This window comes from Topomyia yanbarensis, chromosome 3, assembly GCF_030247195.1.
Source record: "Topomyia yanbarensis strain Yona2022 chromosome 3, ASM3024719v1, whole genome shotgun sequence".
Lineage (NCBI taxonomy): Eukaryota > Metazoa > Arthropoda > Insecta > Diptera > Culicidae > Topomyia > Topomyia yanbarensis.
The window spans coordinates 402,352,530-402,366,207 of NC_080672.1; the positions used below are offsets into that span (position 1 = coordinate 402,352,530).

At 39.2% G+C, this 13,678-nt stretch overlaps 1 protein-coding gene across 9 annotated transcripts; it reads left to right on the top strand.

Moving 5' to 3' along the window:
• Positions 1 to 39: 39 nt before the first annotated feature.
• Positions 40 to 11,788, top strand: LOC131691493 (uncharacterized). 9 transcript variants are annotated; one of them, XM_058977939.1, is made up of 6 exons: positions 40 to 286; positions 600 to 765; positions 828 to 1,020; positions 1,080 to 1,228; positions 11,300 to 11,426; positions 11,497 to 11,788. In XM_058977939.1, exons 2-6 carry the CDS (start codon positions 711 to 713, stop codon positions 11,636 to 11,638), a joined length of 666 nt encoding a protein of 221 aa, XP_058833922.1. In that variant the 5' UTR covers positions 40 to 286; positions 600 to 710; the 3' UTR covers positions 11,639 to 11,788. The 9 variants fall into 9 exon arrangements, with proteins under 9 accessions (XP_058833922.1, XP_058833923.1, XP_058833921.1 ...); XM_058977940.1 differs by having other exon boundaries at positions 704 to 765; XM_058977938.1 differs by having other exon boundaries at positions 44 to 286; positions 704 to 765; positions 825 to 1,020.
• The last annotated feature ends 1,890 nt before the right edge of the window (positions 11,789 to 13,678 follow it).

Consider the following 13,678-nt stretch of genomic DNA (forward strand, 5'->3'; position numbering starts at 1 on the left):
ACAATAGCGAGCCATTTAGCCATTTAGATTGCAAAGTGGAAGTGAATTAAGGTGACAAATTACCGCCATTTAAAGTGGGGTGTACTTCCATCAATTGGCGACGGCGGGGCATTGACAGATAAGAGCAGGCAGTTGGCATGTGGATCATGATGGTAACAAGTGCGCCATTGCGTCCTCGTCGAGCTGGTGGAATTTTGCGCGGTTTTTTTGTTATTTTCCCTATCGTTTAAGTGTGAAAGTAAGTGGATGGTGGTGAAGTTCCGGATCGGGTGAATAATGGTTTTCGGTGGGCAGAAGTTGAGTTATGAGTTATTGTGTGCATTGTTCAAATGAGGCTAAAACATGTCATTTTATGACCTTGACTTTGCTGATGGGTATAGAGTTAGCCGACATTAGTGATAAATTGTGAATGAGTTTTTTGCTTATACTTTTTTTTATTGATGTAGAGCTTTGACTGTTTTGTTTGTTTTTTGCTTATATTGGGCGAAATAATATCTTCTGCGCAACTAGATTTGACTCACAACGTCTCAACGTTTTAAGTAATGCTAGATGCCAAAAGACAAGCTTCGATAATACAGTCTAAATCCCTCATTTATCAGTGTAAGATAGATTTTTAACCTCAACTCACAATATCGAAACAGAAAAGTTTCCAGTTTATGGATGCTAGTCAAGTGTATAAATATAATTTAATTTCCCAATCAAGCTGAAAAATGAGTTCCGGAAGCCACATGCATTTAAATGTATTGTTCGTAGCTGTCTTTCCACGTAGGTGAATTGTTATTTTTTACATAGTAATTCAAGCGACTCACGAAATATAATCGCAGTAGTTGCAGCTATGCTTCCCGTGGAATATCAATCTCGGACAGAAAATACTGTACATTTTTGCCCGGTATTCTTGCAGTCAGATATAGGAACTATTATAGATGTTCTTACTTCCGAAATAGCCATGTGTTTCACTGAAAACCAGAATCGAGAGCCGAACAGTGATCTACAGAGTCAGGATCGAACGGATCGTCTACGGTATTTGCTAAATAATCTTGTGTCACACGAGTATTTTGACGAGTACTCACCAATTCTAGAGGATGCCCTGCGTTTCAATCGTCACTTCAATGTTCTTCCGATTTCATGCAGCGCATGGAAGAATGCTCACCGCAGCAACCAATCGTGAACATTCTGTCCCTCGCAATTGCCGTGATGAAGACAGCCATCTGTACTGATCCTGCATCAAGTAAGCTCATTTAATAACAATTATTATGCACCACTTCACAGCACTCTATGAACTCATTGACGTATCCCGGTCAGAAACACATAACAAAAAGAGTTCAAAAATATAACTCACGTTGTTACTTGTTATAGTTTTCTGTTATTTTAACTACTAACGAGACCTAATTTATAACACAATTTGTTACGAAAATTGCATTCTGTTATAAAATTGTTATTTCATTCTGATCGGGATTACTTTGAAACCATGCTCTATGAAATCCATAAAGGTTCCCTGCTCTTTTGAAAATCTATTATTTCTTTTTTCTCGAATCTAACTGTAAAAATTCCTAGAAATTTTTGCCCACTGAACACTCGCTCTTAGACATGCGAAAGAACCTAGACAACCAATCTAAGTAACTAGGAAGGGAGCTTGTTACATTCAACAGACCTGATATGAGTTTGACGCTCTTCTCAAAACAAACCCGCAGGTTGATTTCAAGGACGCATCGCGACATTTTTTATCTATTGGCTAGATACTGTTGGAGACTACTGTTGGACGTATTTTCTTTTTGCGGAACGTGCGTAAGTGTCTCCGTTTACGGGTCCACTGGACCCTTTTCGAGTTTCTCTAAGCAAAAGCATCTATGTAAAGGTTATATGATAAACCATTTCGTTAACACTAGTAAATAATAGGAAACACTTTATTAACCTCTTTAAAGCTCTGAAAGAAATTTCAATCCACCTATTAGTGAGACATGTCATTGCTTTAGTCTTTAATTACTTTTTTTTCGAAATTTATGCGAAATGTGCACGCAACTAGACACGAAACGTATGCAATGGAACTATTTATTCATGGAATGAAAAACATAAAATGAACAAATTGCATAACAAATAAAAAAATAATTAAAATAATAAAATGAATGAAACAAACACCCGTTTTTTATCAGTCCCTTGGTGTATTTAAGACTTATAAAATGGGCCAAATTTGGACAATTTTTTTGCTTTCTATTTAATAAACCGATGCTTCTAAAATATTCCTCTTTAGTCTCTTTTATCTCTAGGAAAAATATGCTGAATAAAAGATCTACTCGGACTGAACTTGGTTCGTCTGCAAGACCCCATTAAATGATTTTTTTTAAAATTTGCATCATCTTCGGCATATATACCGTACAGATTACTCTTAATACTACTGTTAATGTCAATATTCAAAATTTTTAACTAGATTTAGTGATATGGAGGTCAAAACTATAGCAGTTTCGTTGAATTTGCTACAACATCTGTCCACCGGATTATTCTGGTCATAAGCTGTACGGTGTCTAGGAATCCACAGATGTCGACGATTCCTTATACCACGAAGAGGAACAAACAATTTGATTATAAAAAGAATTGTGGGACAGTCAATACTATTCGATAACATGTCGAAGATGAACATTCAATGCAAGAAAGTGCGGAGAGACTCTAATGTCTAATTTTCACGAGAAGCAGACAAAATCGGGGGCTTATTAAAACGAATCCTCACTGAATAATGAATAAAATCAATTATGCCTTCAATGAATGTTCAATGTTCATTTAGAGCAAAAATAATAAGATGGATAAAATGAATAATTTTATTTAATGAACGAAATAAATGAAACGTATAAAATTAATTAATTCAATGTAACAAATAAAATGTGATAAATGAATAAAATAACTAAAATGAAAAAATAAGGTGCATAAAATGAACCAAAACAATCAAATTAATTTATGAAAAAACGAAACTATATGTTTCATAAATAAAATAAAGTGATTAAAATTAATTGAATGAATTAAAGGATTAAAATGAAGAAAATAAATAGGAAATACACAAAGTGAAGAAGAGAACAATATGAATAAATTTAATAAAATGAATAAAGTAAATAAAACGGCAGGGTCATTATAAACAGGCTTAAAATCCTACAGGCCAGTCTTTTGTTTTCTGTTGACAGGGGTCGAGTTTAGGCAGCATAACTACGAATCGCTCAAGCCTGCCAACATGCCTCCTGAAGAAGACCGACTTGTCCCTCTTTACCGTGAGCACCGGTAAAGTCGCCAACATAACATTAATAAAACTATCGAGAAGAATTTTATTGTAAACCTTTCAAAAATGTGAGCAATAAAGCTATTTTTGTTGTTCTACAAGCATTTGAAAAAATGGCTACATAAAGTAACAGTGAGCCTACCATTCCATTCATTTCTACCTTGTCGTTTTAATGGAACTTTTTTCGGCGTTAGTAAAATTCACTTGCTGTTTCCCTTAATTATAGGACCGTATTACTTTTAATTCAATGTCGTGTAATTGGAGCGCACGCTTTGTTTTCAAATTCATCGGCTAGTGGTTGAATCATGCGATTGTGTGTGACAGCGGTTAATATCCCCGTGTATATGGCAAATAGGAAAATCGAGGTACTGTTGCATAAACTGTTGTTCTTTCGATATGGCCATTGAAAAAATTATATCAACATTTGTCGGAATGGAATTCGTTAGGGACAATACAAAAAACTACTCCCAAGGTATTAACAGTGGTGTTTTGTGGTGAGATTGCTGTTGGACAGACCCATTTTTCTGAACTGACAACTGGCAGTCCATTACACAGACCATTCTTTCCACTTTGACAATGCAGTACGCACTAGTTCTGCGAACAGATGGCACATTACGGAAAGCTGTGCTCAGAAACCGCTAAGCAAAACCGGAAATCAAACCCAACACAAACAACACACAATATTATTACCTGAACCACAAACGGTTCCCAAATTTGTGGGCGCTGGTCCGGGTATAATGACAACTGCAGAAGCTGAGCACAGTACCTCAAAAACAGCAGTCAGCACTATCATTGAGCAAACCAATACCACCAACGGAACGGATGTAGATCGTGAACATCTAGGTAGCAGTAATTTGGATAACATGGACGTGTACGACAACGAGAGAGAGAGAGAGAGAGAGAGAGAGAGAGAGAGAGAGAGAGAGAGAGAGAGAGAGAGAGAGAGAGAGAGAGAGAGAGAGAGAGAGAGAGAGAGAAATGACCCCCCATGGAGAAGTTGGTGAGGAAGCAAATGTTTTCCCGTTGCAAACAAACCTCTCCATGCGCAATGCCAAGTTGCGTTCACGTGGTCAGATGGAAAAATAATTACGATAATTTTTAAATTATTTTTCTTCATATTGAAAATGCAAGATGAACAAATTTTTGTGTAATGACACAGATTTATTTAACAATTCGGGTATATTTTTAGAACGGTAAGAAAATTCGGTGGATGTCTGCAAATATACCGATATTCAACAGATTAGAAATATTCCAATATTCGATAGATGTTTTTAATTTGAGTTTTTTTTTCAATTCTTGACACTGCAGATGGGTAAAAAAACGTTTTGAGTGAAATACAGAATTCAATGTGGTTTCCTTGCCTATGATTCCGCCAAACTCTCACTTTTGCCGTCTAAAATATAAAATAATCATGAAAATCAGTGCAAGTGATCAATAGTTCTTTAACGGTTGAGATTTGGTAGCATACACAGGTTTTTATTACGCGGAGGACACGTCCCGTACTTTAAAAATGTCCCCTCTCAAGTTTCATCAGTGAATGCCGGAAATTGATTACTGGAATAATTTCGAAATCTAAGATGGCGTCACCATAAACACTAAAATTTACATTAATATGGAGCTCAACTAAAAGGTGTTGGTAAGTAGATGCCGGAAATTGATGATTAAAGTTTCTCAGTAACATGGGTATTTTTTGAACGGTCTTGTTGAGAAGATGATATTTTTTATGTTCTGTATGGGGCTGACGAGTAGATGACGGAAATCAATGGTGGACGCCATTTCTTTCAAGATAACGATTTTCGGTTCCGCCAAATACTCGATAACTATAACGATATGTGAATTCCAGTGGCTTCTTTGGATCCTGGATATGAGCTCATAACCATTTCTTATTAAATTAGTTATCTAATTTGCGTTTCGACTTCGTCTTATCATAATCCGGCACTAAGCTAGTGACAGCGAGCGCCGGATTGACTCTGGCTTCAAAAACGGAGACATTAATTGTGATTTGGGCATGTTCCTAGTCGAGCGTGATGTGCCGTAAAAAAATGAGTTCATTTTAAGCTGATGAGAATTAGTGAAATCGAAACATTTGGTTCGGCTTAGCAAGCTTTTGCAAGACTTAGGGAGAAATATAGCATAGTAAGACCAGATATTGCAGAATTGTAACTGTAAGTTCATCCCAAACATCGTCCAGAATTTATTTTCCATCTCAAAAACCTCTGAGGGTAAAACCATTATCAATAAATCATAATATATAAGAACCACTTTTTAGGGGCCGGCATCCCGAGCAAACGGAAAGAACATAATACCCCCATGCTCATGGGGCTTGACGTGGGTGTTTGAAATGGGTTCAACCCATAAAAACACCATTACCATGGTCCGGTAGATCCCATATAAAATACCATATGTTGGTGTATTTATGGGTTATTGAGACCATTTTATGATGTCTTGATGGTTGGGAATTTTGGCACGGACCATGTTTAAGGTCTTTTGAAGGGGCTGTGTGGTGTTTGAACCCATGAGTATTTGCTCGAGATAGCGTAGTTGGTAAATCGATTGTCTTGAATACAGCTCACCCGAGTTCGATTACCAACCCCGCACATATGGTTAGCGATTTTTGTAGAGATTTCTCTAACCCGAAAAAGAGGCGAATCACCCTAAGATTAAAACCTCTATAATCGAAGCAAAAAATTCTGACAAATGCAAAAATTGGACAAATGAATTTAAGTAGTAATAGTGACACTATAAATGCTATTATTCTCGTACAGGGTGGCTCAGAATAAGAATCACCATGTTGAAATTTCAATTTTCAGCAGGCTACATTTCTTTTTTTAGGATGGGTCAACTGGAGCTGTAGAACTTGATTCTCCGATTCCTGTCGGAGTCACTTACTACAACTGCAGACGAGACGGGAAATGTCACTCACTATAACGAAGCTTAAGGTCAATTTGCAGCGGGCCGTGATGTTGAGTGTACGGTTCAGATGTTCGCGCTTGAGAGTGCGTTGTTCTGATTACAAGATATCAGATTATCCAATTACTTAGGTCCTTTTTTATATTGTAACGACATATAATTAGCAAGGGACTGGAAGGTGGAGTATTTTTCGAATATTAATAGCCATAGTACTCAAGGAAGAGCAAGGATTTGAAGTAAGAAAGTTTTGAAAAGCGTGGATGAACAAGCTTAGAGTTTCCCGGCTACTTAACTCTTTGTCTTCTGCAACGCAGGAGTCAGGATCTTTTGGCATTAAATGCGAATCACCTGAGTCTGCGGCATGTCCGGACAAGCGTAAAGTCAATTTAATGACCTATGCTGTCGGAACCGGTTCACTTAATCATCAGGGCTTTTCTATGTTTGCGAAATCTTAGACGTTGTTGATCGTGAAGGATGCATATCATGGCGAAGCGCTCGAGCGTTTGTATGTTAACGTGTTCGATCGCGTGTGCTAGCGTATATGTAACTCGAGTAGTAAAAACGATTTTATAATCGTGTGGCAATTCGCATAGTTGCGTGTGTTCGTTAATGTACGTGCGCACCGTGAATCTGATACTTAATTTTCAGTGAATGGTTCGGATGCTAGAAGCGAGAGTTTCCCCGTATTTCTGGAGTTCCTCATCATGTGACCATGAAACGTCTTGTATAGTGTAAATCAGCGTCATTTTTTTTTCTTTTTTAGACTGGGCCAATTGAATGCCTGTACCTAGGCTGATAAGACTGAGGGTAGGGACTTTCGACCGCCATCGATTCATGATCGCGCGAAGGCAGGCGTTTTACGGTTTCCGTTTGAGACAGCGTTTATAAGTTTGTAAGTGCCAAAACGTTTACTTAATCACCCGAGCGTTTTCACGTTGGCGAGATCGTAATGTGCGAGAATGATCGCGAAGATATAGAGCGATTGTATGTTAACATGTCTGACCGCGTGGGCGTTAGTATGTCGTGTGTGGTAGAGTGTATGTAGCATAGCGTGTATAAATTCGATTGTATAACCGCAAGTTTAATTTTGAATATATGGCTCAGATGTTAGAACTGAAAGCATAGACCTAGGGTGCTAGAATCAAGGATAGGGGCTCACGGACGCGACCGATTCATAATCGCGTGGGAATGCGCCTTTGTAGAATCGCACTTGAGACTGCGATTATAAATTGCAGGTGTTAAAATATTCACGAGTGAAAGCAGCCGACGCCGTGTTCAATCAACACGAGGGACAAGGGACGAAAACTAGCTCATTCAAGAGTTTCAATGTCGCAAAATACTTAAAGTGGAAGCTTTTCGTGACTTAACTTTTTGTCGGTTCCGACAACCTAAGGCGGTAAGTCACCTTTCGCATGCCCGTGTATGCCGCAGACTAAGGTGATTCGTATTTGAACAAATGCCAAAACATTGACTCCTGCGGTAGAAGACAAAGGATTAGGTCGTCAGGAACCTCTAAGCTTGCCCTATGATCCTATTCCACACTTTTCTAAATTTACTACCTTCACCTCCTTTCTTGAGAACAATGGCTCTTAATATTAAAAAATACCTTACACCTTAAGTAGAGAAAAAATACCGTTTTTGTTTACCAGATTTTGCGTGGATGGTCCCAAATGCAAGTTCGAGTTTGTAACCGGGGCTGTTTTATCGTGCAGGACTCGAGTGTTTGTACGTTAACGGCTTCAATCACGTGGGCGTATGTGTCGCGTGTATGTAACTTCGTGTGTATAACTTCGTTAGTATACATGTGCAACCACTTACATATTCGCGTTTAATGTTCGCACGAACCGCAAATTTGTGTCTACAATTCAGATCCAGAAGGGAATGAGTTCCTCCATATCATTAGAGTACTTGCTTTGGCGTCCTGAGACATCTAAGTGTACATGAGTTTGTTTTTTTAAACAAGATTGAAAGCATGGACCTAGACTGCTAGGACCAAAGCTAGAGGCTTCTGAACGTGCCCAATTCATGTTCCTGTGGGAACGGGCGTTGGTATAATTGCATTTGAGATGGCGTTTATAAATTCGTAAGGGCTAACATATTGACATAATCACCGAGGCGTTTCTACGTGGGCGTAGGTGTGCGCAGAAGGTCATGATTTCGTTGTTCCAAGCGTAAGCAGACTTGTATTATCGTAACGGACACGAACGTTTCTATAATAACGTGTTTGATCGAGTGAGAGTTTTTATGTCATGTATTTTAACGTATTTATAACTTAGCGGGCTTCAATACATTTATAAAACCGTGTAACCGTTTGCATATTCGCGTGGGCTTTTGAATGTCATTCTGATGTTTAATTTTGAGTGCACGCTTTAAATAAAGAAAGGGAGCTTCCCCATCTCACTGGGGTGTATAGAAGTACCGTATTTAGATTTGGAGCTCCCGGAAGAGTGTGCTTTTTATCATGCGAGAGCGGGCGTTTGTATGTTGGATGAGATTGCGTTTATAAATTCGTAAGTACCACCACGTTGACTAAATCGCCAGGACGTTTATATGACGAACGCTGGTCAATTCGGAACCTTAGCTATGGTAATATTGCGAAAAGGGTATATAAAGTTTTCATAGCTGTCATAGAGCTCTGTTACATCAAACAATATTTGGCGGTTCTCAGTTTTCATGTAAGTGCGCTAGGGGCACATGTTGCTTCTGAGCGCTAGACAAGATCTTTTGTTAGCAACAACAACTAATTAAAGCAAAAGCTTTATCGTGTTTATAGATCTGTTTAATAATATATTTCAACTAATATCTTGCTTGTGAGACTATCAACTGTTTTCGCTCAGTTAGTGTGTGAATTGTAAAATATGCGTTGGTCTAAACCGGACCATTTGTCATAGATACAATCTGATAAGAAATCGTGAAAAACCGTATGAGAGAAAAGTGAACACAGTGGTCAAGCATCCAGAAAAAAAATTGGCGAATCGGTTGACAGATTTTGATGTTATATTTCATAGACCCCACTATAGGAGATTTGGGCCAGCTCCTATTTTTTAATTATATATTTACTACAAAGTTTTACATATCAAGAAGAACTTTTCATTTCACGATTCGAAATTAAGTACAATCATATAGGAGTAATGGTAATGTAATGAAATTATTATTTAATGTACTTTTGCGCAAAACTGTTTATTTACAACACGGTTAAAGACAGTCACGTTGGGAACAAATGCCCGCAATTGATCAGCCTTTCAGGTCAAAATAAGTATTTGCAAATCCGTTGACATGTTCCAGTTCTATAGCTCATAAACTCTTGCTAGGTTTAAATTGGCCCAGTTCACCCTAATGATCGCGTTAGCGACTGGGTTTGTCTTATCACGAAGGTCTTGAACATTTGTATGTTAATGTGCGCGTTATTTTAATCGCGCGGCAATTTATATTATATTGTTGTTGCATATTTCCGTGTTCTTTTGAGTTTGTATAAGGAATAATGAAGAAAAAAAAACAGTACAATAATAAGACATTCATTCAATAAAGCCGAGATGGGTTTACGACTCATGCACTAAAATATACTACAGAAGGACGTAAGATATTGTGACAATCGTACGTAGAACGACAAAAACATTTGTAAATGAGAGGTGGGAACGGTAAAAACATACAGCACATGAAAACAAGAACAGTAGTATTTGAACTCCTTGCATATAGTAGAAACACTAACTAATGGCTGACGCTTGCTGATCATTCCGTCTGCCTTCTCCTTTTCTCTTTTTGCGTCCATATCGTCTTCGCTGGAGTAGCTTTGATTTTCGCCGTGAAAAGTTTGACGGTATTTGTGTTTTCGAGTGGCTTTGATATAGGTGTTTTCTTTCTTGTTTATTTTTTTCCCAAGGTATGTTAACTGTTGTTTTGAGGATACCGTGAAATATTCTTTGTCCGGTATTTATTTTATGTCGAAGAATGTTTGATGGTGTTGATTGTAGTAGATGAGATTCCTTTAGTTTCATTGACGCATGGCTTACCGTAGTGTACCGTCTGGTTACACGTGGGCGACTGGCCAGGGTTCTGTAGTTAACACCACGGAATGATCTGCCCTCGAAAGTAAGTCCAAGTATGACGGTACAGGTTGGTTCGGCCGCATTCGCACCACCCGAAGACCGTTGAGAGTGCCAAGGAAAAAGTTTCTCTAGGTGTCGTTTATGACAATTTCCACTAATCCATGCTTTGACATAAATCTTTTTATTTTAATCCGTGCTGATACGAGGTGCCAGATTGTGAAGGGCCATATCTAGGGCCATATACACGGGTATCTTGGTTTTGACATTTTCACATTCGACGCTGAATTGCATGTGTTTTATCACCATAAAGCTTTCTGCCTCGGCTTAAGAGTTGAACGTTATTAATACTACTTGTCTCGTATGATGTAGCTGTATGTGTGAAACTTCTGTAAACGCAAGTTCCATTTTCATCTTGATCAACTGTTCTACCTCGCACACTAGACCTCTAAGACGGGTTTGCGAAAAGTCAATCGCTATTGTGTTCTCATGTAAAGGGCGTTAGAGCGGCGAGGTGCGAGGTAGTATTTTCCGTTTGTACGCTGTTTGCAAGCGGTGCGCTTTTGACTTCTGATCTATACGAGATGAGGAAGCAGACTGAAAATAAATATACCTAATGCATGTTTCGCCATTTTCCAAGTAGGGTGATGAGCCCATTTTCGCCATATTTCTATTATCACCCTACTTATTTGAAACCGTTGGTTAGAACAGTGTCTGCGATCTTTGTTCAACGCATTAAGTCAAATGGTAGCACAACAATTGGGGGCACTCGATTCGAGTTTTCTTTGCGCTCAAACACGAGAATTTCATTGTTTTCAGCGCATTTGTATTATTATATTCTTAACAACGAAGCAAAGCTGTTGATGTCAATTTTTATGCGTTCCATCGATTGTAGGCCGAGAAATTAATTAATTAGTGAGACACCCTGCTTAGTATGGTGAAAATAGGCACTTTACCCTACTTGTGATTATTAAGTCAGTAAAATTTCAGTTTAAGATAACAAACCAAGTTTCTTCGCTTGAGAAAAATCTGCAACCGCATATTTGTAATGCCCCTTTTGTTTGTCAATTCAATTTCAATTTTTCAGAACCTCTGGAAACAATGAAGCACCTGACTTGCGAGGATCAACCCACCACAATTATGCGGCAGTGTCTGGAAAAGCTGTCCAAACTGACAACAATCACGCTATCCAGATTCACATTCGCCGAGTGCCAGTACGTATACAATAAATAGAAATAGGTTCAAAAGGATAAATTAATGTTATCTCGTTAATATACATTTCAGTGATATGCGGACGACGAGAGACTGCTTCAACAGATATGCCCTACAGTGCGGAACTCCACGGGTGATTGATATACTAAATCGTGTTTACCGGAACCTTGTGGAAAAGACGCTTTGCGACAATCCGGAAAATTTAAATAATTGATTAATTTTTGATATTCATGATAGTAATCAAATGAAGTAACAATATCTGTCCTTGAAAAGAGATACGTTTATTTCTGGCGTTCTCCGAATATTTCGTTATATTTGTATCGAACATGATAATCGATAAAATTTTTAGCCACCTGTTCATAAACGTTGCAAACAGATTTGACCTAAAGACCCTTCAGTTAGCAACAATGTTTTCCAGTATATCATGAAAAGCACTCGACGTAAGCGCAATTATTCACATTTACTGTTAAATGTCCAACTACCGGTTGCTTTGCTGCTTTGCCACTGCTCTCTCAAACTGGTCCCTGGCCAAGGACATTCGCAGCGAGAAATTACCCACCCAGATGTTCCGTCAATTGATTTTGCGGTCTTCGACTTATTCCGTTAAGCTCTCACAGATAGCTGCTATAAAAAGGTATAGTTTGGGCACGATCGCAACTTGCCTCCGGTTCACCCTGAAAATGAGGGCGATTTTCATTAAGCTGCTTTTGTGTGTTCGTCTTGTTGTAGCATGGTGCGCGGTGGTATGTTGTGCGCTGGTAAAATACTCACCACCTACCTACCTACTCAGCGAGAGAACCTTGTTTCACTTCGGTCATCAACATCCTGCCAAGACTGGTTTGGGCGTAGCATGGCTTAATACCGGCACGCACCTTCCTTCGAGCACCTATGGGAATTATCTTCTAGAGCTCTGACTGTTCTGATTTTTCGAAGAACTGTTAATTACATCAAAGGTGGCCATCTGGCGGCGATTAAGTGTGGTAAAGAGCTCGCAAAACATTGAAAGAATGTTCCTGATTTACAACTATTATAGATGTTGACTGCGAAGCTCTGACTCTAGTACAATCAACTGCCACTGCCTCAGGAAAATTTCTAGAGAAAATTTTCAATAGGACGTAAGTAACAATGAGAGATTCTCTTTGGGGTCTTTCTATTCTGTTCATTACTCGGCCATTTCAACATTTACTACTCTACTCTTTGCATAATATTCTAGTAAAAACCGATATGTACTGGAAAATTAGCGCAAAGTGTTGTAATGACGTCGTAATAAACGAAAGAGAAAGTAAACAAAGAGAGGCTCTCAATGTCACTTACGTCCTATTGAAAATTTTCTCTAGATTTAACTGATTCAGCAATTAACTATAGTGATTCCATACAGTGGGGTCTCTTGAAAAGGGCTACTTTATGCTTCAAGCCGCTACGGACAACCTAGGGTCAACAGAATAGCACTGCTGACATCCTCGCTCGCATAGAAAGAAGCCTAGACGGCCGCCGCGCTGATGCAACAGCGATCATTTCGGCTCAATCGGAGCCCGCCGTCAATGTCATAATGCGCGCACCCCGGGTGTCAGCCAATTTCCTGCGCCAATAAATCATTCTCCAAATCGCATGCAGAAAAACACACGTCGTAGACTGTCTAAACCCCATTCGCGGCAGACAGCTGGCTGATCGAACTCAATAGATCGGCGCTGGTACTGAGCCGGCTTATGTCACTTGTTATGAATAACATAAATTAACGATGTCTAGTCACCCCCGCCGTTCTTCGTCTGGCTGAGCTAAGTGCGAATAGAAAAAAAAAATAGCAATAGAGAGAAGGGGTGGAGGGGAGGGACCATGTGCGTGCGAGTTTGTAGCGATATGCTCGAAACACACCCCGCGCACAAGCGCTGCTGCACTAAATCTAAGCATTAATTTCAGCGTTCATGTATAGGGACGTAATTCATGCGACATTGATCTCGTGCATTTCTGCCGCTGCCGCCACCATGCCAAAGCGAAAGCGAAAAGAGCGCGCGTTTATTGTTTGTCACAACACTTTGCACTCGCTGTTGCTGCTGCTGCTGCCATCTGTTGCGTGTTCCGCAAATCAGCACGCGAATTACCTACCACCACCGTGTGAGGCGTTCGCCAAACATGACCGGGCGACGCGGGTGACAGTTTGTTTTGGCACAAATAATTGAAATTTTAATGCGAACCGTGGTGCAGTTTATCATTTTCGACGTTTTTCACTGGTAAGTGTGCTGGTGATCGCGATGAA

Coding starts and splice junctions, on each gene's coding strand:
- LOC131691493 (XM_058977938.1), top strand. CDS start 711: ATGAGTTCCGGAAGCCACATGCATTTAAATGTATTGTTCGTAGCTGTC. Junction 766..824: donor GTTCGTAGCTGTCTTTCCAC/GTAGGTGAATTG, acceptor ATATAATCGCAG/TAGTTGCAGCTATGCTTCCC. Junction 11,427..11,496: donor TTCACATTCGCCGAGTGCCA/GTACGTATACAA, acceptor TATACATTTCAG/TGATATGCGGACGACGAGAG.